This window comes from Eleutherodactylus coqui, chromosome 7 (genome assembly GCF_035609145.1).
Source record: "Eleutherodactylus coqui strain aEleCoq1 chromosome 7, aEleCoq1.hap1, whole genome shotgun sequence".
Lineage (NCBI taxonomy): Eukaryota > Metazoa > Chordata > Amphibia > Anura > Eleutherodactylidae > Eleutherodactylus > Eleutherodactylus coqui.
Genome location: NC_089843.1, coordinates 9078598 through 9103342, shown reverse-complemented (window position 1 = coordinate 9103342; position 24745 = coordinate 9078598). Strand labels below are relative to the sequence as shown.

Sequence of the window (24745 nt, the reverse complement as noted above, 5' to 3'; positions counted from 1 at the left end):
AGCGGTCTGACTGCGCATGACAGAGATCCGTGCGTACGATACGCTGCCGTGCGCGACAATATGCCGGCTCGCACAGCGGTAAAGACTGCGTTCCAAGACGCTCGTGCGAGCCTGGCCTAACATGCAGCACTGATGTGCGCAAAAAAAATGGCAGAAATAGTCACGACTAAATGCGCTCACGGCCGCGTGAAAGAGCTCGCCAGTGTAATGCCAGGCACTGAGCCCCTCGGTCAGCTCCTTGGTCCACACAGAGTTAACAGCGCCACCAAATAGACCGCGCGGTAAATAGACCAGAGACCTGAGGAGCCGCCATTGATTTTCCCAGCAGCGGTTTTAGCACAGTGATGGCGGTCAGTTATCACCCCCGTAACAAGATCGCACCGAGGACTCGCAGGGCAGCTGATAAAAGGGTTTTAGTGTCATGGCGTCCCCTGAGTCCGCGGCCGTCCGAGCGCAGCGCTCCGTGTCATGACTATCTGCATTAATCATGGGCACTGACCCCGTCACCTCACACCCTGCGCTGCAGAAGTACTGATCGCACCGCAGACTGCAGCACCCAGATGCGATGCTCTGCAGAGAGCGCGCTCCGATGGGGTCGAAGAGAAACGCGCAAAATAACCGAAGCCTAAAGCAGCGCTGTGAAAAAGTATTAACCCCCCCTCAGACGTCGCGCTGGCGGCGCACCGGATCCAAGACATTACCAAACGCATCCCGGCAGGCCGCGCACGGCGTATTCAGATGAGCGATGGCGCAAAAGATATCACAGCTTGTCCTAATCTTGTGCGCGGTCACGACGGATCGTACGCCGCGGCGTCCATATTTATCTATGTGGCCAGAAACATTGTGAAATCAGTCGCCGCTTCTTACGGGTTTTTTTCCGAGTGTAACAAAACAATGCAGCGCACACAGGAAGCCTGCGCAAAAAACCGCATCCGCACTAACTGCGCTGCAAAACCGCAACACGCGGGCAAAATAAGCAGCATATTTCATCAGAATACGCCAGCGCCGCGCGAACGAGCCTTTAGGCAAAAACAGAATCCATAACACGTATGAAATATTCGCAGCGAGGACCTGTCGCCGTAGGAGGCGGCCGCGGCTGAGCTCAGTGGGCTGCGCCATTTCCAACTGCCATCCGCTTGTATGGGACTTGTAGACGCCGCGCAGTACAGGACTGTACTAAATACAGAGGGCGGCGGGCGGCAGACGTGGGGGCGCCACTTTAGCTCTTCCATTACAGCCTGCTTTCTCTACACATACCGCACCCATAGAGCAGCGCACACAGACCGCCCCCCGGTGGTGGTAACAGGCAGCTACATCTGTGAGTGCGGAGCAATCTACTGCAAACACCGGACTGTAGCGGCTACACAATGGCGCCAACATTCGGTTTTACCTCAAAGCGGAACCATTTTATAAAATATATTGTTAATCTCTTCTAGATTTACAGGTAAAACTGCTGTTTAAAGTTGCTGATAACAGGGAGCAATAGCACTGATTGACCTGCAGAGCAGAAAAACAGCTAGTTTATACAGAGCTGGGGGTATATGGGGTGCAGGAAGTGTATACAGCTGGTATATACAGAGCTAGGGGTATACGGGGTGCAGGCAGTGTATACAGCTAGTATATACAGAGCAGGGGGTATACGGGGTGCAGGCAGTGTATACAGCTGGTATATACAGAGCTAGGGGTATACAGGGTGCAGGCAGTGTATACGGCTGGTACATACAGAGCTGGGAGTATACAGGGTGCAGGCAGTGTGTACGGCTGGTATATATAGAGCTGGGGGTATACAGGGTGCAGGCAGTGTATACGGCTGGTATATACAGAGCTGCGGGTATACAGGGTGCAGGCAGTGTATACGGCTGGTATATACAGAGCTAGGGGTATACGGGGTGCAGGCAGTGTATACGGCTGGTATATACAGAGCTAGGGGTATATGGGGTGCAGGCAGTGTATACGGCTGGTATATACAGAGCTAGGGGTATACGGAGTGCAGGCAGTGTATACAGCTGGTATATACAGAGCTGGGGGTATACGGGGTGCAGGCAGTGTATACAGCTAGTATATACAGAGCTGGGGGTATACGGGGTGCAGGCAGTGTATACAGCTGGTATATACAGAGCTGGGGGTATACAGGGTGCAGGCAGTGTGTACGGCTGGTATATACAGAGCTGGGGGTATACGGGGTGCAGGCAGTGTATACGGCTGGTATATACAGAGCTGGGGGTATACGGGGTGCAGGCAGTGTATACAGCTGGTATATACAGAGCTAGGGGTATACAGGGTGCAGGCAGTGTATACGGCTGGTACATACAGAGCTGGGAGTATACAGGGTGCAGGCAGTGTGTACGGCTGGTATATATAGAGCTGGGGGTATACAGGGTGCAGGCAGTGTATACGGCTGGTATATACAGAGCTGCGGGTATACAGGGTGCAGGCAGTGTATACGGCTGGTATATACAGAGCTAGGGGTATACGGGGTGCAGGCAGTGTATACGGCTGGTATATACAGAGCTAGGGGTATATGGGGTGCAGGCAGTGTATACGGCTGGTATATACAGAGCTAGGGGTATACGGAGTGCAGGCAGTGTATACAGCTGGTATATACAGAGCTGGGGGTATACGGGGTGCAGGCAGTGTATACAGCTAGTATATACAGAGCTGGGGGTATACGGGGTGCAGGCAGTGTATACAGCTGGTATATACAGAGCTGGGGGTATACAGGGTGCAGGCAGTGTGTACGGCTGGTATATACAGAGCTGGGGGTATACGGGGTGCAGGCAGTGTATACGGCTGGTATATACAGAGCTGGGGGTATACGGGGTGCAGGCAGTGTATACGGCTGGTATATACAGAGCTGGGGGTATACGGGGTGCAGGCAGTGTATACGGCTGGTATATACAGAGCTGGGGGTATACAGGGTGCAGGCAGTGTATACGGCTGGTATATACAGAGCTGCGGGTATACAGGGTGCAGGCAGTGTATACGGCTGGTATATACAGAGCTAGGGGTATACGGTGTGCAGGCAGTGTATACGGCTGGTATATACAGAGCTAGGGGTATATGGGGTGCAGGCAGTGTATACGGCTGGTATATACAGAGCTAGGGGTATACGGAGTGCAGGCAGTGTATACAGCTGGTATATACAGAGCTGGGGGTATACGGGGTGCAGGCAGTGTATACAGCTGGTATATACAGAGCTGGGGGTATACGGGGTGCAGGCAGTGTATACAGCTGGTATATACAGAGCTGGGGGTATACAGGGTGCAGGCAGTGTGTACGGCTGGTATATACAGAGCTGGGGGTATACGGGGTGCAGGCAGTGTATACGGCTGGTATATACAGAGCTGGGGGTATACGGGGTGCAGGCAGTGTATACGGCTGGTATATACAGAGCTGGGGGTATACGGGGTGCAGGCAGTGTATACAGCTGGTATATACAGAGCTGCAGGTATACGGGGTGCAGGCAGTGTATACGGCTGGTATATACAGAGCTGGGGGTATACGGGATGCAGGCAGTGTATACGGCTGGTATATACAGAGCTGGGGTTATACAGGGTGCAGGCAGTGTATACGGCTGGTATATACAGAGCTGGGGTTATACAGGGTGCAGGCAGTGTGTACGGCAGGTATATACAGAGTTGCGGGTATACGGGGTGCAGGCAGTGTATACGGCTGGTATATACAGAGCTGGGTGTACACGGGGTGCAGGGAGTATATATAGCTGGTATATACAGAGCTGCAGGTATACGGGGTGCAGGCAGTGTATATAGCTGGTATATACAGAGCTGGGGGTATACAGGGTGCAGGCAGTGTATATAGCTGGTATATACAGAGCTGGGGGTATACAGGGTGCAGGCAGTGTATATGGTTGGTATATACAGAGCTGGGGGTATACAGGGTGCAGGCAGTGTATACAGCTGGTATATACAGAGCTGGGGGTATACGGGGTGCAGGCAGTGTATACGGCTGGTATATACAGAGATAGGGGTATACGGGGTGCAGGCAGTGTATACAGCTGGTATATACAGAGCTGGGGGTATACGGGGTGCAGGCAGTGTATACGGCTGGTATATACAGAGCTGGGGGTATACGGGGTGCAGGCAGTGTGTACGGCTGGTATATACAGAGCTGGGTGTATACGGGGTGCAGGCAGTGTGTACGGCTGGTATATACAGAGCTGGGGGTATACGGGAGGCAGGCAGTGTATACAGCTGGTATATACAGAGCTGGGGGTATACGGGGTGCAGGCAGTGTATACGGCTGGTATATACAGAGCTGGGGGTATACGGGGTGCAGGCAGTGTGTAGGACTGTGTGGGCGGAGCCCAGGGTGGATACAATGTATCTAACTGCTGCTCCTCCCTGCTGTCGCTTCCTGCTGGTGTCAGCTGACGTGGAGGTCACATGACCAGGGATGGCTGCTGTGTTTGGCGGGGTTGAGGGGTGAGCTGCGACCTCTTTGGATTGTATGTGATGAATGAGTGAGCCGCGTCGGCTCTGCTACATCTGTCCCTGGTGGGCTGCAGGGGGCAGATGAGAGGACTAGAGAGCGCTCCTCCAGGGGGCTGTATGGCAGGGGCTCTGCTGGGGGCTGTATGGCGGGGGCTCTGCTGGGGGCGCTGTATGGCAGGGGCTCTGCTGGGGGCGCTGTATGGCAGGGGCTCTGCTGGGGGCGCTGTATGGCAGGGGCTCTGCTGGGGGCGCGGTATGGCAGGGGCTCTGCTGGGGGCGCGGTATGGCGGGGGCTCCTCCAGGGGGCTGTATGGCTGGGGGCGCTGTATGGCGGGGGCTCCTCCAGGGGGCTGTATGGCTGGGGGCGCTGTATGGCGGGGGGGCTCCTCCAGGGGGCGCTGTATGGCGGGGGGGCTCCTCCAGGGGGTGCTGTATGGCGGGGGGGCTCCTCTGGGGGGCACATGCTTCTGTATGGTTTAGTTTACGCCTCGTCTGCAGAGCTGACAGAAGCGCGCAGCATACGTAGAGACCCAGAGGCATCCTTTTGTGTGCGTCCTACTGTTTAGTAGCGGGCCCCCATTATCACCCAGTGGCCCCGTTAATACGAGCGGCTGATAACGCCTGATATGACAGCGTCTCTTTAACCCCTTAGTGGTTGGCAATATGCTTCTTTACAGCCGCCGCTGACAGGCAGAAGCCTCAGCGCTGTGGGGGTCCCTCCTGGCATGGCGCTGCTGTAGCGGCGAGGATCGGAGCTCGTGGGGTTCTGTATGTTTCCCAACAGTCCCAGATCCTGCAAGACCTTCCCGGGTGGCAGGAGACGTGTGTCGCCCCCCGCAGATGCCGGCAGCGCTGTTAGAGGTTACGCTGCTTATAGCAGCAAGTGAGTTACAAGCTTTTGTGGCTGGTGGAACACCGTGGCGGGGGTCACATCGCAGCCTGGGGCCGCCGTGGCGGGGGTCACTGGGTAGCCTGGGGCCCTGTAGCCTTCTGGTGGGCGTCTCTCTAGAAAAGTGGTGTGACTATTAACCCTTTTGTTGACTACTGTCCATGCGGCATGTAGGAACGCCATTGATTGACTCGCCAGGGGTATGAGATGCCAGCCGCACGTGACGTTGGTGGGATTGGGCATCTTGTGTGCGTTCAGAGGGTCCCCAACACTCGGGTGGCTAATGGTGTCGATGTGTCCTCTCACCTGGTACACAGCTCTACGGAGCGCTTTGTGGTCGGTTGACCAGTGGATGTGGCGTGGGGCCTCCAGGCACGTCATCGGCTTCGGAGACCCTCCTGAGGGGCCTTGTAGGGAGTCGGTGAAGAGGGAAAATGGCAAATTCTAGTGGCGCCCAACAAAGTGCTCCTCCAGTCGGGGGTTGAAGTGCGCTCTACGCTGTAGATGTGAAGCCCCCATTAGTTACACCTCCGTGTGGACCTCTGTTGGAGCAGCGCGGCTATAAGTCGTCATTCTCCTCAATGCTAACTATTTTTGTCAATGACCCCAGTAGACGAGGGAGGTCCGTGCCCGGGGCTGGTGGGAGGTCCGTGCCCGGTTAGTGGTAGCTGATGCTATCCTCATCTAACGCCCCTCCACTATGTCCTTTCCAGGGGAGGCACCCACTCCAAAGCCGTTCTCCTCTCCCAAGATGGACGCATCATTTCTGAGACTGAAGGACCTTGCACCAACCACTGGGTAAGTGAGCCTGGCCATGCTGGCAATTCATGGTCATCAGGTTCCTTGGGGGGAGGATGGGCCCTTAGATGCCGGGCCCCATGGTAACCACCGCTCCTCCTAACAGGGCCTCTGTACACATTAGGGAAGAGTCATCCCAACCTGCCGACTTTGGTGGATCTGGCTGCCTCTCGTATGTGCATGGGGACCCCCGACTCCCCCAACACCCCCTACTGGTGGAGAGAAGAACTGGCGTGTTGAATCTCAATGCCAAATCCTTTTGTTCTTCCTGGACATGAGCCGCCACCCTGGGACCCGATATTTGTACAATAAGTGATCTCAGTCCCCCCCCCCTCTGTGGGACCCGATATCTGTACAATAAGTAATCTCAGCTCATCAGACAGAACACCTCCCCCCCCCCCCCCGGGTCTCATCAGACAGAACACGTCCCCCCTCCCCCCCCCCCGATCTCATCAGACAGAACACGTCCCCCGTCCCCCCCGGTCTCATCAGACAGAACACGTCCCCCCTCCCCCCCGGTCTCATCAGACAGAACACGTCCCCCCTCCCCCCGGTCTCATCAGACAGAACACGTCCCCCCTCCCACCCCCCGGTCTCAGACAGAACACGTCCCCCCTCCCCCCCCTGTCTCATCAGACAGAACACGTCCCCCCTCCCCCCTCGGTCTCATCAGACAGAACACGTCCCCCCTCCCCCCTCGGTCTCATCAGACAGAACACGTCCCCCCTCGGTCTCATCAGACAGAACACGTCCCCCCTCCCCCCTCGGTCTCATCAGACAGAACACGTCCCCCCTCCCCCCTCGGTCTCATCAGACAGAACACGTCCCCCTCTCCCCCCGGTCTCATCAGACAGAACACGTCCCCCTCTCCCCCCGGTCTCATCAGACAGAACACGTCCCCCTCTCCCCCCGGTCTCATCAGACAGAACACGTCCCCCTCTCCCCCCGGTCTCATCAGACAGAACACGTCCCCCCCCCCCCCCCCCGGTCTCATCAGACAGAACACGTCCCACCTCCCCCCCCCCCCGGTCTCATCAGACAGAAGACGTCCCCCCTCCCCCCCCCCCCCCCGGTCTCATCAGACAGAACACCTCCCCCCCTCGGTCTCATCAGACAGAACACGTCCCCCCTCCCCTCCGGTCTCATCAGACAGAACACTTCCCCCCTCCCCCCCCCTCCGGTCTCATCAGACAGAACACGTCCCCCCTCCCCCCCCTCCGGTCTCATCAGACAGAACACGTCCCCCCTCCCCCCCTCCGGTCTCATCAGACAGAACACGTCCCCCCTCCGGTCTCATCAGACAGAACACGTCCCCCCTCCCCCCCCCGGTCTCATCAGACAGAACACATCCCCCCTCCCCCCCTGTCTCATCAGACAGAACACGTCCCCCCCCCCCCTGTCTCATCAGACAGAACACGTCCCCCCCCCCCGGTCTCATCAGACAGAACACGTCCCCCTCCCCCCCCCCCCCGGTCTCATCAGACAGAACACGTCCCCCTCCCCCCCCCCCCCCGGTCTCATCAGACAGAACACGTCCCCCTCCCCCCCCCCCCCCGGTCTCATCAGACAGAACACGTCCCCCCTCCCCCCCGGTCTCATCAGACAGAACACGTCCCCCTCTCCCCCCGGTCTCATCAGACAGAACACGTCCCCCTCTCCCCCCGGTCTCATCAGACAGAACACGTCCCCCCCCCCCCGGTCTCATCAGACAGAACACGTCCCACCTCCCCCCCCCCCCGGTCTCATCAGACAGAAGACGTCCCCCCTCCCCCCCCCCCGGTCTCATCAGACAGAACACCTCCCCCCCTCGGTCTCATCAGACAGAACACGTCCCCCCTCCCCTCCGGTCTCATCAGACAGAACACTTCCCCCCTCCCCCCCCCTCCGGTCTCATCAGACAGAACACGTCCCCCCTCCCCCCCCTCCGGTCTCATCAGACAGAACACGTCCCCCCTCCCCCCCTCCGGTCTCATCAGACAGAACACGTCCCCCCTCCGGTCTCATCAGACAGAACACGTCCCCCCTCCCCCCCCCGGTCTCATCAGACAGAACACATCCCCCCTCCCCCCCTGTCTCATCAGACAGAACACGTCCCCCCCCCCTGTCTCATCAGACAGAACACGTGTCCCCCCCCCCCCCCGGTCTCATCAGACAGAACACGTCCCCCCCCCCCCGGTCTCATCAGACAGAACACGTCCCCCTCCCCCCCCCCCCCGGTCTCATCAGACAGAACACGTCCCCCTCCCCCCCCCCCCGGTCTCATCAGACAGAACACGTCCCCCTCCCCCCCCCCCCCCGGTCTCATCAGACAGAACACGTCCCCCCTCCCCCCCGGTCTCATCAGACAGAACACGTCCCCCCCACCCCCACGTTCTCATCAGACAGAACACGTTCTCACCCCACCCCCACGTTCTCATCAGACAAAACACGTGCCCCATAGACTTCTGGCGGACGAGATGGAGGTTCTGGTAAAACATGGCTGGGCTTGGATGTTCTTCCTCATTGGATAAGGCTTCTGTCTTCCCCTGCCCAGACATATGAAGAACACGGGGGATGGTTGTCACATGACGACACAACCAGGAACTCCTGCAGCTCCTTTTAATGTCGCTGAAGGCATCTTATTCACCTCCTGGACTGATTTTCTTCTTGTCTTTTCATCAGTTTCTGGGGGCCGTCCAGTTCTTGGTGATGTCACTGTTGGGCCATTAATCTCCTTCTTGCTGCCGATCTCCCCTGTGCCACATGGTATATGTAATACCCTGTACATTTTTTGGGCCCCCTTCTTGCTGCCGATCTCCCCTGTGCCCCATGGTATATGTAATACCCTGTACATTTTTTGGGCCCCCTTCGTGCTGCCGATCTCCTCTGTCCCATGGTACATGTTATACCTTGGACATGTTTCGGCCCCCTTAGATGTGCTGTAACCAACTAAGAAAATGTCAGAAGAGACAAACTTTATATGGGGGACCCAGAATCCCTGTAAGTAATGGCCGCAGAGTGCAGACTACTATCTATCAGGAGGTTACATGTGATTGGCTGATTCTGAACACACCCACTTCTTCACATACGAGGGGCTGCTGATAAGGCTTTGGCTTTATCCAGAAAGAAATGAGATAGGAAGATGAAACTTTCCATTTCCCCCACAACCTCTCCACTGATGCCAACACACTTCTTACATCGGGATTCCAAGTTCTGGAAGCCTTGCAAAAAGAAGGATTTCGGTTGTGCCTTAAACCAGTCATCTGTAGCAGCCATGGCATCAGAAATGGTGGGAAATGTGGTCCCCTTGAGGTGTTTCTTCTGGAAACAGATGATAGTCGGAGGGAGCTAGATCTGGTGAATAAGGTGGGTGGTCAACCAGCTGGAAGCCTAGCTCCACCAGTTGTGCCGCGGTCCCTTGTGCACTGTGAGCGGAGGCGTTGTCTTGCAGGAACAAGATTCCTTTGGACAGCTTGCCGCGCCTTTTGGCCTTCAGAGCTGCCTTCAATTGGTCCAAAAGTTCAATGTAATCCCTTGTATTGATGGTGGAACCATTGTGAAGGTCGTCCACTAGCAGCACGCCCTCCTTATCCCAGAACACAGACGCCATCACCTTAGTGACTGAGGACCACTGGGCCTCCACTCTGACTGCTCCCCCTAGTGATGGCTGTATATATCTGTATGTAGTGAGCTCCCCTAGTGGTGGCTGTATATATCTGTACACAGACGCCATCACCTTAGTGGCTGAGGACCACTGGGCCTCCACTCTCTGACTGCTCCTTGGTTTCAGGGTCATACACATAAATCCAGGTCTCCTCCATGGTGACCAGTCAGTCCAGGAAGTTCTTATCAGTTGGGAAACGCTGACAAATGGAGCGGGAAGTTGTCACTCGATGCTTTTCTGATCTGTTGTCACACATTTGGGGACCCACTTTGCAGATGGCTTCTTCATGGATAATGACACAAACACGTTCCCCATAAACCCCCATGATGTCGGCTATTCCTGCAGCCGGCCGATTCTCCAGTATGAGGTTGTGCGCAGCATCGGCGATCTCCGGGACAACAACCTCTCTGGGTCGTCCAGGACGTTCCTCATCATTGGGGCTGAAGTGGCACCCAGTTCATAACTGTAGAGTATGAAGGGCATTGATCCCCCGATGTCTGCCACATATCACCAGGAATATCCTGCGCCGACTTTATCCCTCCTCCGCTCTCATTGGCTGTTAATATCACCTTAGACTCCGCCATTTTGTTTTCCCGCGTGCCGAGATCACTGCTGCCATAAGCTACAAACACATATATTAGACACATAAGGCTTCCATGTGATGCAACATCCGTTACCATAGAAACAAAGAACACAAAGCCAAAGACTTATCAGCACCCCCCCCCCTTCTTGTATAAGAGGGTGTGAACACTTACGCAACCGCAGGATTCTAGTTTTCTTCTTTTTATTCTTCCGTCTGTCTTCCATGGGATTCCTCAGATATCGGGGGACGCGGAGGGGGGATCTGAGACGGTTCCTATTGGTCGGTTGTTTCTGCCGTTGACGCCGTGTCGATCCGCGGTCGGTGTGACTGGACTCTTCTGTCTCCCCAGCTGGTCGGTACGGACAGATGCTTGGAGGTGATTAATTCTATGGTGACGGAGGCCAAACAGAAGGCCGGGCTGGACCCCCAGGTGCCCCTCCGCTGCCTGGTAAGATGGGGGGGGGTGAAGGTTGTGCGCCATCCTGTTCCCATGGCGCAGTGGGGTCTTCAGGATGGGCGTGGCCACAGCAGGTCTCCATAGAACCAACCATGTGTGCAAGGCGGTAGTATGAGAGCGTCCGGCCTCGTATGGCGGCATACATGGCGCTCTCCAGCCGCTACTGTGGAGGAATATTACTGGACAGGACGTGGCGCCGCGGAGGTCCTGCGGTCTCGCTGCTGTTTTACGCCATTCCTGGCTCAGCTGTTTGTATTCAAGGCTTCGCTTTCATCATCCTGCAAGAAGCTGCTGCTTCCTGTCGGCCATATTGCTGCAGCTCCCGTGTCGGTATGTGAGGCTCCGCCTCCCCTTCTCTCCGCTGCCCCTCCCACTGCTTCCCGTAATTGATCCGTGGCGCTATTAACCCTCACTGGTGAGTGGCGTTTTAGGTTGTGATCGGTAGTATTACCGGAGGATACCTGGCAATGTGACGGCGCCGTTCGCCATAAATGTGACGCAGAATCTGCGCTGATCCACATGAAACCCGCTGCAACATCTGCATTCAGAGCTCTCCCATCGCCTTCCGTGTCCGCGCCAAATTATGTCAAAGATTTCTAAATCCGCATCACGGAAAATAGTGACCTGTGGCCTTTTAACCCCTTCCGCTGTAGCTTCCCCGCCTATTTTTTTTCGCTCCATGTAGATGACATTTAACGCCTCGTCCGCGCGGCTCGGACTGTAAACGCTGCAGACTTTTGTATAGAAAATCGTCATTGTGTACGCCCACGCCTGACCGCACCCCTAAGCCGTGTTCACCACGAATGGGACGCCACGTCCGCTCCTATTGTCTGTAATGACTTTAAATTTGCATTGCGGATGAAAAAAAGTGAAGCGCCATTTCTTGATGCGTCCCGTAGACTGGACTGAAGCCGTGCGCGGATCCACGAATGCAGCAAACGAAAGTCCACATCAGACATCCGCGACAACCTCACAGATTTCTGACCTGGATGTTTATTGAAATCCATGAGGGCAGAGGCGGGGGGAGTCAGACACGAATAAATGCTGTGAATGAGCCCTAGGGTCGCGGTCACACACAGGCGTATACGTATTCGGTCGTCTAAGTACTCAGTGGACTGATGGCGTTTATTTTCACGCAACTGAAATTCGCGTGAAAAATCCTCATCTGAGTGTCCAGCGTAAATCGGTGTCTTATTGTATGCCTGAACCGCGGACACCCCGGCCCGCTGACTCGTACGGCCAAGTCCCGGATCACCGCCAAGAGAAAGCGGAAAGAGAAATTATGTCACCGCCCCCCCCCCTCCCCCCCGGCGTGTATTTCCTAAGCACAGCGCTGGACACGGCTCCCCATTACAAACCATCGGGGCGCACATCGTAAGCGTATTTAGGTGCTCCTTAGGGGCTTCTGTCTCCTAGCAAGGTATCAGAATATAACACTGATTTACTCGCTGTCGCCCCCTGCTGGTTCAGTGTCTGTGATTACAGGGCATGTCGCTGAGCGGTGGAGACGAGAAGGAAGCCATCAAGAAGATGATTGAGGAGATCAGCCGGCGCTTCCCGCAGCTCAGTGAGAACTACCTCATCTGCAACGATGCCATCGGCGCCATGGCGACCGCTACGAAACTGGGTATGATCCGTAAACCACCATTCAGTACCAACAGAGTACCACTAAGAGCATCCGCTGCGGCTCGTACGGCGAACGGAACGCGCCTTTTTGTCCGCACAACAATCTTATTTAAAAAAGGACGGATGCCTTTTTCTGCCACCAGATCGCCCCCACCAGGTTCACAGCGTTGGGAGCCGCGTTTTTGTCAGCGTTTCTTTTTTCCTCCTGGTGGCGCAGTGAACAGCTCTGACACCGTTGTTAACGCGCCCCCATTCATTTCTACGGGCGAATTGCTGAAACGCCCGAAAAGAAGAACCTACAGCGTTTGTTAGTGCGCCCTATAAACGCTAAAATCACAGAGGAGAGAGAAAACGTGTACAAAGACAAAACACACAGAGAAGGAAGCCAAGTAAACCGTGTGCCCTGGATGCTGGGTGGGGGGCGGGCCAGGCCGCCGTGTGCCCTGGATGCTGGGTGGGGGGCGGGCCAGGCCGCCGTGTGCCCTGGATGCTGGGTGGGGGGCGGGCCAGGCCGCCGTGTGCCCTGGATGCTGGGTGGGGGGCGGGCCAGGCCGCCGTGTGCCCTGGATGCTGGGTGGGGGGGGCTGCCGCTGCGTGCCCCGGATGCTGGGTGGGGGGGGGCTGCCGCTGCGTGCCCCGGATGCTGGGTGGGGGGGGCTGCCGCTGCGTGCCCCGGATGCTGGGGGGGAAGGCTCCGCCACTGTGTCCCCTAATAGTGGGCAGACGGCCAGACTGCAGATTGTACAGAGTGCGCACTAGTGATACAGGGTAGTACACTGCTGTGCCAGTAGCGGGTGTAATCCCGTATAGTGTGGCGCACTTATGTATGGCTGGCATCCTTGGTATCAGTTCAGAGGTGCGGACTGTGTTGTCTGCAGTCACCTCTCCTCCAACTTGGTTTCAGGTGTGCGGATGTACTGCAATATGGTGCCAACAGAAACCACGGCTCGGCACGCGAAATAACAAGCCCCGCAGAGCCCCGGCCGCGGGAAAATACTGTTCAGGGTCTCTGAAAGCAGCCATGCAAAAAAACCACGGGCGAGGGCTCCTTCACACACGGGCGAGGGCTCCTTCACACACGGGCGAGGGCTCTTCACACACGGGCGAGGGCTCCTTCACACACGGGCGAGGGCTCCTTCACACACGGGCGAGGGCGATTAGCAGCCAGATATCGCACTCGCCGCCATGTTAAGTCCTGTGGATGCGATGTTATCACATGGGGGGACCCCTGCATCCCCCCTCCCCCTATGTGATAACAGCCTGACATCCCTGCGGGGACGCAGGGGTCCTCCGGCACGGCGGTCACAGCAGGGGATCGCAGAGTTCGCCCGCTGCTTCCAATGGGGCCGGCGCTGCGATCTCGCAGGGGGATGGGAGAGGCTGCGATGTGTTTCTCGTATCGCGGTGCCGTGCAGGAGAACATCGCCAATGTGTAGGAGCCGCTCATGTTTGTGCGTCTCACCCAATATATATAGATGTATACCCAGCGCTGTGACATCACCGCCATCACTGGGAGAAAAACGCCAAAGAGATGTAGCCATACAATGTTGTAATTATACCGACCCGCAGGCCGAATGTGATGGGGGGGGGGGGGGGGGGATCCATTCCGGTGGGATCGCCAGTCTACTGCTCTGACAATGGAGCCTTTAACCCCTTCCTTTCCAGGGCATAAATGTACGTCCTCACTGAGAAGAGGTTTCAGTCAATGGATGTAAACTTGCGTCCTGCGGATGGAGCCGGCTCAGAAGCTGAACCTACACCATCCGCAGCGGGAGTCTGATCTGACTGCCACTGTGAGAACACCGATCCCCGCTGTTAAACCCCTTACATGCCACGATCAGTGTTGATCGCACCACGTAAAGGGTGCAGAGAGAGGGTGCTCCCTCTGTGATGTCATCAGCCCTCCACCATGTAATTATGGAGGGCCGATGGGTTACCATGGCAGTCAATGGCGCCTGAGTCTGCCATGGCCTGTGATCACTGCAGTAAGTGATATTGCAGTACAGAAGTACTGCAGTGTATCATCTGAGCGATCATGAAGTCGTAGGTTCTCGCTCGCTGCAGGGACGTAAAAGGTGCGGTTAAAAATAAAAAACACTCGCGCTTTGAAATACAAACCAACTAAAAGACGGAAACAAATAAGTCCCCTCCAAAAAACCACAATAAGTGGTCAATAAAGCCACAAAAACCTAGAGCCCTGACGGAGCTCCGCCCACGGAGAAGGAAAAACTGGTGGGACTGCGAATGCAGCGAGGAAATAAATGTATAGATTTCCAAAAAAATGTGACGGCGCAACATGACCCGGTTATATAATCACTGCGCCCTCGGGACCGCGTCACTAACTGTGGAAGAGGCGGCAGTCGTATAATATGGCACCCGCTGACTCCTGTATCTCTATGCCTCCTGCAGGGGGCGTTGTGCTGATATCCGGGACGGGATCCAACTGCAAGCTGGTGAGCCCAGACGGTAGTGTGAGCGGCTGCGGCGGCTGGGGGCATCTGATGGGCGATGAAGGCTCAGGTGAGGCAGCATGCACCCCCTGGCTCTGCTTGGCATGGATGGTAGCTCACAGTTCCCCTCCTCTCCGCAGCGTTCTGGATCGCCCACCGGGCCATGAAGACCGTGTTTGATGCCATCGACAACCTGGTGGAGCCGGAGTTTGACATCGGCTACGTGCAGGACGCCATGTTCAGCTACTTCCAGGTGAGGCGAAGATGTCATGTGATCCGCAAGCCAAAGGGGCTCGGGACTGAAGGGGTTAAAGTGATGGTCAATCCTTTAGGTTCTCTGGTTCGCAGTGCGCACGCTTGGCGATTTGCGTACGGTTTTACTCGTTGGTCTCCCTCCGTTCGTGGGACGGCGCAGAGCATCGCGCTTCTTGTTAGACCCCACACGATGGCGCCCTGCAGCCGGCGGCGGATGCGTCCGAAGTCCAACGTTAACACTCAAGCTTTAGGCCGGTTTTACACGGGAGAGAAAATTGCGCGCTGCGACAGTGAGTGCGGGCGCAGGATTATAAAACGAATGGCTTCAGAGGTTTTGTTCTCATTTGTGATGTTTTTATTCCTGCGATGTGGAGAGAAATAGAATCCGCGGCGGCGCTTCCCCCCCGTGGGATCGCCGGGGTCTTCAGCAGCGGCAGAACTCCGTGATCCCCTGCTGTGACCGCCGCGCCGGAGGAGATGTCAGACCGTTATCACGTGACAGCTCCTCGCATCCACGGGGCTGTCACATGGCGGCGAGTGCGATATCTGGCCGTGACTCGCCCCTCAGTATCGCCGTCGCCCGTGTGAAGCGCGCCGTCGCCCGTGTGAAGCGCGCCGTCGCCCGTGTGAAGCGCGCCGTCGCCCGTGTGAAGCGCGCCGTCGCCCGTGTGAAGCGCGCCGTCGCCCGTGTGAAGCGCGCCGTCGCCCGTGTGAAGCGCGCCGTCGCCCGTGTAAAGCCAGGCCCAAACTGCAGCAGAAAGTCGGCCGTTTTTCTCATGTAAAACCGGACATAAATGTATAACTGCGCTGGACACACGCCGCCGTCTTTGCGCCGCGCATTGATGCTCGCTCCGCAGTCACGCTTCAGGACTTGTGCGCACATTTCCACTGCTCCATCTTCAGCACATTTACTCATTTGAAATCAATGTGTTTGCGCAGAAGCACCGCGAATACGCCGGCTTAGACTCTGTGCATCCATGCAGGTATAAGACCCTGCCAGCGGGTGGCGGCACATCTGATCTGTGCGAGGCGCTCGTGGCGGGGTGACGCCGGCCGACAGCCGCAGGCGGAGGCGCTACAAATCGTCCGGCGGCAAAATCCACAGCATTTCTGCATCAAATACTTCCTCCGATCCGCCGCCGCGGCCCATCCTGCCGCCGCATCAGCTGCGGACCCCCATACTGCTGCGAGCGCACCACTGCCGCCGTTCGTGTCCCTGTCATGTGATACCACTACTGCGTCACATGACCACCGGCGGGCGCTGCGCTCTGATCAGTATATTGCTGGGGAGTCCGATGGTTGTGATGCAGGGAGGCTGCGGAGTCGCAGTATTTCCGCTACCTGTGAAGATCACCAGCCGCTCCGCGAAACCGAATACTGGAGGCGGCCGCGCTGCATGTGACTGCTGCGGCCAATCACTAGCCTCGGCATTGCTACTGAGGTCAGGGATTGGATATTGGTCATGTGACCGCATTAACCAGGTGCAAAGGGATACCAGAAGGGGCGGAGTCACAGGGTACCAGCGCGCCCGCACAGCAGTAGGGGAGCAGTTGTTGGTTTGCCCCCCCATATCAGGTGACCCGCTATATAACACACAGCAGTCTGATAATCCGGCAGCGGTCGTTAGGAGCGCCGGAGGAGCTGCGCCGCTGATGATATAGCCGGTCTCCTGTCTTTGTCGCTCAGGTCTCTGATCGGCTGGGGATCCTCCCTCATCTGTACAGAACCTCCAGAAGTCCCAGATCGCCGGATTCTGCGTCCGGATAGCGGAAGGTAACGGGGCAGCGGCCATCTTGTTAAGGCTGGGACTACATGGCGACTTTCCAGTATTAACTATGGATGGAAGTTGCGCTACCAAACGTCTCCGTGTAGCCCCAGCCTTCTTACCGCCATCTTGTGGGCGTGGCTGTGGTTGCGCCATTGTAGATCTGACCTCTTACCGGCTTCTGCCTTCCTTTCAGGGGCTACCGAGGGCGATGCCTTATGTCGCTCCGTGTTTCGCGCTGCCGGCGAGATCCTCGCTCGTCACGTTGTGGCCATCATGCCAAAGATTGATGAGGTGGGTAGCCGCCCTGCAGATGTTCTGCTGCCCCCAACTCTCGCCGGACCCCCATACCGGAGCTTCTATATGGTCTCACAGCCAGAATACAGATACTACTACTCCCATCATCCTTGATGCCGCCCCGCAGATGTCAGGTCCCCCCCCCCCCCCCCCCCAACAGCGACGGATTAATAGAAGGGTTAGGATTTTTTAAAAAGTGATGAGGGAAAAATAAAGGGTGCGGTGCTTAAGGGGTTAACACTGTTTCTGGATAGTGCTGTCCTGTGCGGTCGCCGGCAGCATTATGTGCTACAATATGGTGGATTACCACTTACACTGACAGCCCCTCATGGTGGCCCACATAGTAGTGACAGTAATGCCCCCCCCCCCCCCGTAGTGGTTTCCCCCGGTAGTGGCCCACATAGTAGTGGCAGTAATGCGCCCCCCCCCCCCCCTGTAGTGGTTTCCCCCGGTAGTGGCCCACATAGTAGTGGCAGTAATGCCCCCCCTCCGTAGTGGTTTCCCCTTGTGGTGGCCCACATAGTAGTGGCAGTAATGGCGCCCCCCCCCCCCCCTGTAGTGGTTTCCCCTTGTGGTGGCCCACATAGTAGTGGCAGTAATGGCGCCCCCCCCCCCCTCCGTAGTGGTTTCCCCAGTAGTGGCCCACATAGTAGTGACAGTAATGCCCCCCCCCCCCCCCCCCTGTAGTGGTTTCCCCTTGTGGTGGCCCACATAGTAGTGACAGTAATGGTGCCCCACCCCCTTCCCCTCACCCCGTAGTGGCCCTGATAGTAGTGGCAGTAATGCCCCCCCCCCCCCCCTGTAGTGGTTTCCCCCAGTAGTGGCCCACATAGTAGTGGTAGTAACGGCGCCCCCCGCAGTGGCTCAATAGTAATGCTGACGTTTTCTGCTTAGGTCTTGTTCGGCGGCGATCTGGGTCTTCCGATCCTCGCTGAAGGCTCCGTGTGGACCAGCTGGGACCTCCTCAGAGACGGTAAGTCTTCCTCCAGTGCAGCGGTCACGGCGGGGTAGAAGGAGCCAATGGCGGCCGCCACACATCTAGAACTAGCATGCTTGAGGACAGGCGACACTTGGCATACTTCTACCCAGCCGCTGACCGCTGGACGGAACCCGCATGGGAAATCTGTTAACCTCTTCAGGGACAAAGGACCCCCTCCCCCCCCTCTGTCCCCGCGTGCCGAGGCCTGCAACTTCTGGCATTTTTTTCAGCAATTGTGCTGTGTGAGGCTCGTGTTTTGCGCGGTGAGCTGCAGTTTTCATTATTACCATTTGGGGGCGCCGCCATCTTCATGATCACTGTAGGGAGACGGCGAAACGAAAAAAAAAAAAAGAAATCCCATTTCTAGAATTCTGTCTTTATCTTTTTAAATTTCGCCACCGTGCGGGTGAAATTGTAATAGCTCCAGCTTTTACGTACACGGCGATACCAAATGTGTGTGTGGTGAAAAAATGGGCAAACCCTACGGGCCTTCAGTGGGGTCCGAGCTGCCATGCAAGCCAATCAGAGCCCTACCCCCCAATCGCACTGTGGGGGTTACCAAGGGGTGCGGGAAGGGATCTCGGACTCCTCCTGCTGACAGCTTAGATGGACCTTCAGCTTTGTGGCATCTAAACAGTTAACGGCCGTGATCGGAGCGGACTGTGATCGCTGCGGTTACTGGCAGCCACCGGGCATACTTTGGATCCCGCTCCGTACCCTTCAGGACATTGCTATGCGGTCAGCGGTCCTGAAGCGGTTAATGAAAGGTGTTTCGGCAGCTCTGTGTTCATTTCCAGCATTTTGCGCCCGAGCGAGCCGTGCCGGGAACGGACAGAAATGAATAGACATCTGCTGAAACTGAAGCTTCTGGGTCCCAGCGGTCTCATTACTACAGTCAGGATGGCGACCAGGACAGGAGAGCCCAGAATGCCTCTCATACCCCTTTTATGCCCCATCAGGTAATGGTGCCCCCTCAGTGCCCTCCACAACCTCCTTTCTGTGTTTACCTGGCTGCCACGTTAGTCATGAAGCACGGAGTCCGTTCCTTCCTTCTCGGAGCGGCCAGCAGGGTCGGCATCATCACTCCTCCTCTCCTGTCTGCACTCAGCTCTACTCCGACAGGAGAGGAAGGTTGATGATGCCCGCCACCGGCGGAACAGGGACCACTGAAGATAAAGGCAGTGGGGGGGAGGGGGTGCGTGCGGGGTGAGGGGGGTGAGGGGGTCTTCTGTGGACCTTTTTGTATGGAATCAGGTAGTGGAGGATATTGTACCACCGTATACCGGCCGACAAGGTGTGGGTCCCTGTGGATACATTTGGCATATTCACTGGTATGTACAGTAAGGAGAGCCTTACATGACAGTTGATAGCCGACGTGTGACTGCAGCTCTGGATGTGATTAGAGTATATGAAGTACTGGGAGGCGGGGCTAAACTTCAATATGATGTCAAATATCTTTTACTGATTCACCAACTTCTGCCTGACACTTGTATACTGTAGTCACAGCCAGAGCTGCAGTAAAGTGCAGACCAGAGCCGTGTAATCAGGGGCTGGCCGTGAGGTCCAGCATGCAGCTCTGGAGGTGACTGGAGTATAAGACATGATGTAACTAACAGGCTCTCCCCGTGTGCAGGGTTCATCGAGACGCTGAGCGGAGCTCGGAACGGCCCTCATGGACGACCTCTTACCCACTTCAGTCTCCTGAAACTCAAGCAGTCATCCGCTGTGGGCGGAGCCAGCCTCGCGGCAAAGAATATTGGGGTGGATTTACCGATTGACTACAAGGATAATGCCACCATCTTCTACAGTCACCGCTTCCCATAAGCAGTGCTGGCTGTCGCCTCTTTGCCCGCGGAGGAACCTATGGAGGCACTCTGAGTTAATATGCGGGGTTCCTCCACTTGGGACCTCCTGATGGCTGACCACTGCTGCTCCTGCGGGCGGGCTGTGACAGGGCGGCGCTTTTGGCACCATGTAATGGTATATTTGCAATACAAGATCTGTGTCTTATTGGGGGGGGGGGGGAAATGGGGGGGGGCTACTAATGCAAATCCTGCATCGGCCCCGCCCTCTGGGGCACAGTTGTTTGCACGAGAATCGGGGGCACTTATGGTGCCGTCAGCCATTAATATGGATCAGATATTTCTCACAGCTGAAGGTTTGTTACACTGTATGCAGTCTAATTCATCATCTGTGGTGTAAATCCAGCAGCACTATCACTGCTGCTGTTTGTTACAATGTATCAGTTCTGAGAGCAGAATGTGTCGCCCACGGAGAACGCTCCAGACTGGATGCTTGTACTCTCACAGCTGAGGGTTTGCTACAAAATACAGGTTTTGTCCCCGCAGAGTGTGAACGATTCTTGTATGAAGAGCGACGCTACTTTTTGTTCGGCTACCCACCAGCTTGCCCCCCACCACCCCTGGAATATACGTAGTGCGACCGGCGCCGACCGCGGAATATCCGTCTGCTACTCCATGTTATTATTTTAACAACTTTAGAATTTAAGTAATTTAATTCCAAAATGCTGCTTCTATTCCCCTGGATTCTAATAGAGGCCTCCGACACCGGCGGGGGAGGGGTTAAGGGACGGATGGTTTTGTATGATTTCTATTTTGCCGTCTTGCTGCACTTTTTTTAAAATAGGTTTTTTGATCAAAGAAAAATATTTCTAATGATTCATTCACTTTAATCAAGGCAATAAAAACGGCAACTTTTGCTAAATCGTCTGTGTGGTGAATAGCGAAATAAATACGGACAGAAATTTTCAGCGGACGAGGCAGGCGGTGGAATCAGTTATATTATATTATGTATACACATTACAGCAGCTATAGTCTGCTCAGAAGCATCACCCCTTATGGAGAATAACCACTACAAGGGCAGAAACACATCAGCAGGAGAATCACCGCCAAATAACAGGACACAACAAAACCGCTGCAGCAGCTTCCTTATCAATATCAGAATTTCTCAACTGTGAATACCACAATCGAGAAAAAACAAAAAACTCCTACAATACTGCCCCCTATGTACAAGAATATAACTGCTATAATACTGCCCCCTATGTACAAGAATATAACTACTATAATACTGCTCCTATGTACAAGAATATAACTACTATAATACTGCCCTCTATGTACAAGAATATAACTACTATAATACTGCCCCCTATGTACAAGAATATAACTACTATAATACTGCCCCCTATGTACAAGAATATAACTACTATAATACTGCCTCCTATGTACAAGAATATAACTACTATAATACTGCCTCCTATGTACAAGAGTATAACTACTATAATACTGCCCCCTATGTACAAGAATATAACTACTATAATACTGCCCCCTATGTACAAGAATATAACTACTATAATACTGCCCCCTATGTACAAGAATATAACTACTATAATACTGCCCCCTATGTACAAGAATATAACTACTATAATACTGCCCCCTATGTACAAGAATATAACTACTATAATACTGCCCTCTATGTACAAGAATATAACTACTATAATACTGCCTCCTATGTACAAGAATATAACTACTATAATACTGCCTCCTATGTACAAGAGTATAACTACTATAATACTGCCCCCTATGTACAAGAATATAACTACTATAATACTGCCCCTATGTACAAGAATATAACTACTATAATACTGCCTCCTATGTACAAGAATATAACTACTATAATACTGCCCCCTATGTACAAGAATATAACTACTATAATACTACCCCCATGTACAAGAATATAACTACTATAATACTGCCTCCTATGTACAAGAATATAACTACTATAATACTGTCTCTATGTACAAGAATATAACTACTATAATACTGCCCTCTATGTACAAGAATATAACTACTATAATACTGCTCCTATGTACAAGAATATAACTACTATAATACTGCCCCCTATGTACAAGAATATAACTACTGTAATACTGCTCCTATGTATAAGAATATAACTACTACAATACTGCTCCTATGTACAAGAATATAACTACTATAATACTGCTCCCCATGTACAAGAATATAACTACTATAATACTGCCCCTATGTACAAGAATATAACTACTATAATACTGCTCCTATGTATAAGAATATAACTACTACAATACTGCTCCTATGTACAAGAATATAACTACTATAATACTGCTCCCCATGTACAAGAATATAACTACTATAATACTGCCTCCTATGTACAAGAATATAACTACTATAATACTGCCCTCTATGTACAAGAATATAACTACTATAATACTGCCTCCTATGTACAAGAATATAACTACTATAATACTGCCCTCTATGTACAAGAATATAACTACTATAATACTGCTCCCCATGTACAAGAATATAACTACTATAATACTGCCTCCTATGTACAAGAATATAACTACTATAATACTGCCTCCTATGTACAAGAATATAACTACTATAATACTGCCTCCTATGTACAAGAATATAACTACTATAATACTGCCTCCTATGTACAAGAATATAACTACTATAATACTGCCCCCTATGTACAAGAATATAACTACTATAATACTGCCCCCTATGTACAAGAATATAACTACTATAATACTGCCCCCTATGTACAAGAATATAACTACTATAATACTGCCCCCTATGTACAAGAATATAACTACTATAATACTGCCCCCTATGTACAAGAATATAACTACTATAATACTGCCCCCTATGTACAAGAATATAACTACTATAATACTGCCCCCTATGTACAAGAATATAACTACTATAATTCTGCCCCCTATGTACAAGAATATAACTACTATAATACTGCCTCCTACGTACAAGAATATAACTACTATAATACTGCTCCTATGTACAAGAGTATAACTACTATAATACTGCTCCTATGTACAAGAGTGGGAGAGGCGGCAGATTCTGCAGAGGGACATCCGTACATGCAGCCTGATGAGAATCTAACGCTCCTCTATGTGTATACATGTTATATTCTTCGGTGACTCTAAAGTAGCTTTGACTTCATAACATTCTCTGTGCAGACAGGTAAACACCGCTTCCAAATCAATCGGGCGAGGCCGGGTGTATCAGCCTGTGTGTTACCCGCAGACTGTTGGGTTCTGGGCTTGCTCTAGTATTTAGAGTAGTGGGATCCTTTTCCATTCGCAGGTAGATGGTAATTCTTCTGCCGCTGTGAGGACTCCTGGGTGCCCGCGCTCGTTGCCCACCTGCACCTGGAAGCTGGTGAACTTGTTACACTGCATGACACCTGCCAACTATGAGGACACATCAGACGTCTCCCTTCCCTGCAGGGAAACTGCTGCACAAGTTGTAGGGCGCGGAGGGCGGGGTGCTGGGAGGCTGACGGCGCGGAGGGCGGGGTGCTGGGAGGCTGACGGCGCTGCATCCTCACAGCTGAAGTTCAGGAAAGTTCTGCCAAAGTCATGACAAGTAGAACTGGTTTGTGTGCAGGATGTCCCGGCTGCTGCGGACTGCGAGGGGTTAGTCGGCTGTAGGTGTTTCTCTTGTAAGGCATCGGGTACCACCCTTCCCTGCACACATTACAGGTCCGCCACAAGAGCGCCTCGGTGCGGTCACATGTACAAGTGTCCGTGCTGAGAACATTGGAAATCAGCATCTTTCGCTTGGGTTGGCATATCCGCACTGCAGCAGAACGGTTGTGTGTGCAGTGCAGCAAAACGGTTGTGTGTGCAGTGCAGTGCAGTGCAGTGCAGTGCAAATGTGTTCGGGCAAAAAGTTGTTCTCACAGGATGGATTTTTTTTCTGCACTGCGGAAATGCAGCTGCGGCGCGTTTTTTCTAGATTCCACATGTCAATTCTTTTGACTTTTCTGCAGCGCTTCTTGTCCAGACCTCTATGGACGCAGCAACATCCGCACCAAAATACACTGCCAAAGTAAGAAAGCGCTGCGGAAAAAAACGCTTGCGAATTTTCGTCGCGGAAAATACACAAAAAAAATCCGCAAAACAAAAGTAACCTATGAGGCGGTTTTGCTGCAGAAGCAAGCAGTGGTTTAATGGCAAAACCGCAACAGAAAAAACGCAGCCAATGCGCCCGGTGTGAACCCAGCCTTCCAAGTCCGCAGGTCTGTCCCTCAGCAGAACACGCCACGGCTGCAGCGACCGCGGCTTCCTGCGCCATTGTTGTGGATTTCTCACATACAGAAGAGTTGTAATTCTGCAGAAATAAAGGAAATTCCACAAAGGGTTAAATAAACGCGTTCAGCGGGTGAAGACGCCCTAAACGCATTATTGATGGAATCTACAACTGAGCTGCGGCCAGTTCCGTTCGGGGCGCCCCTGGGAATACTGCATGAAGTGGCAGGACCTCGGGGCGGGCGCTGCCGGACGGAATATACTTATCACAGGCCATATTACGTCAGTGCCTGTTGCTGCCGGGCAGGAGATGCGCTATAAGGGCCACCATTGTTACTGGGGCCGCTGGATATGCGGTACGGTTGTAATTGTAGCGACACGCAGGAAACACGTAACCTGTCATTAATGCTACGTCATTAACGGGGTAAAGAGAATCTATAGATCTG

General features: G+C 54.0%; 1 protein-coding gene across 1 annotated transcript; it reads left to right on the top strand.

Annotated features, from left to right (window-relative positions):
• Nucleotides 1-5155: 5155 nt before the first annotated feature.
• On the top strand, nt 5156-20211 carry NAGK (N-acetylglucosamine kinase). Its single transcript, XM_066572857.1, is given in 11 exon segments — nt 5156-5334; nt 6054-6138; nt 10714-10812; nt 12307-12448; nt 14857-14967; nt 15038-15150; nt 16839-16875; nt 16878-16925; nt 17114-17211; nt 18109-18187; nt 19827-20211. Coding segments are annotated over 11 exon segments (1116 nt in total). The 5' UTR covers nt 5156-5221; the 3' UTR covers nt 20018-20211.
• Nucleotides 20212-24745: the final 4534 nt, after the last annotated feature.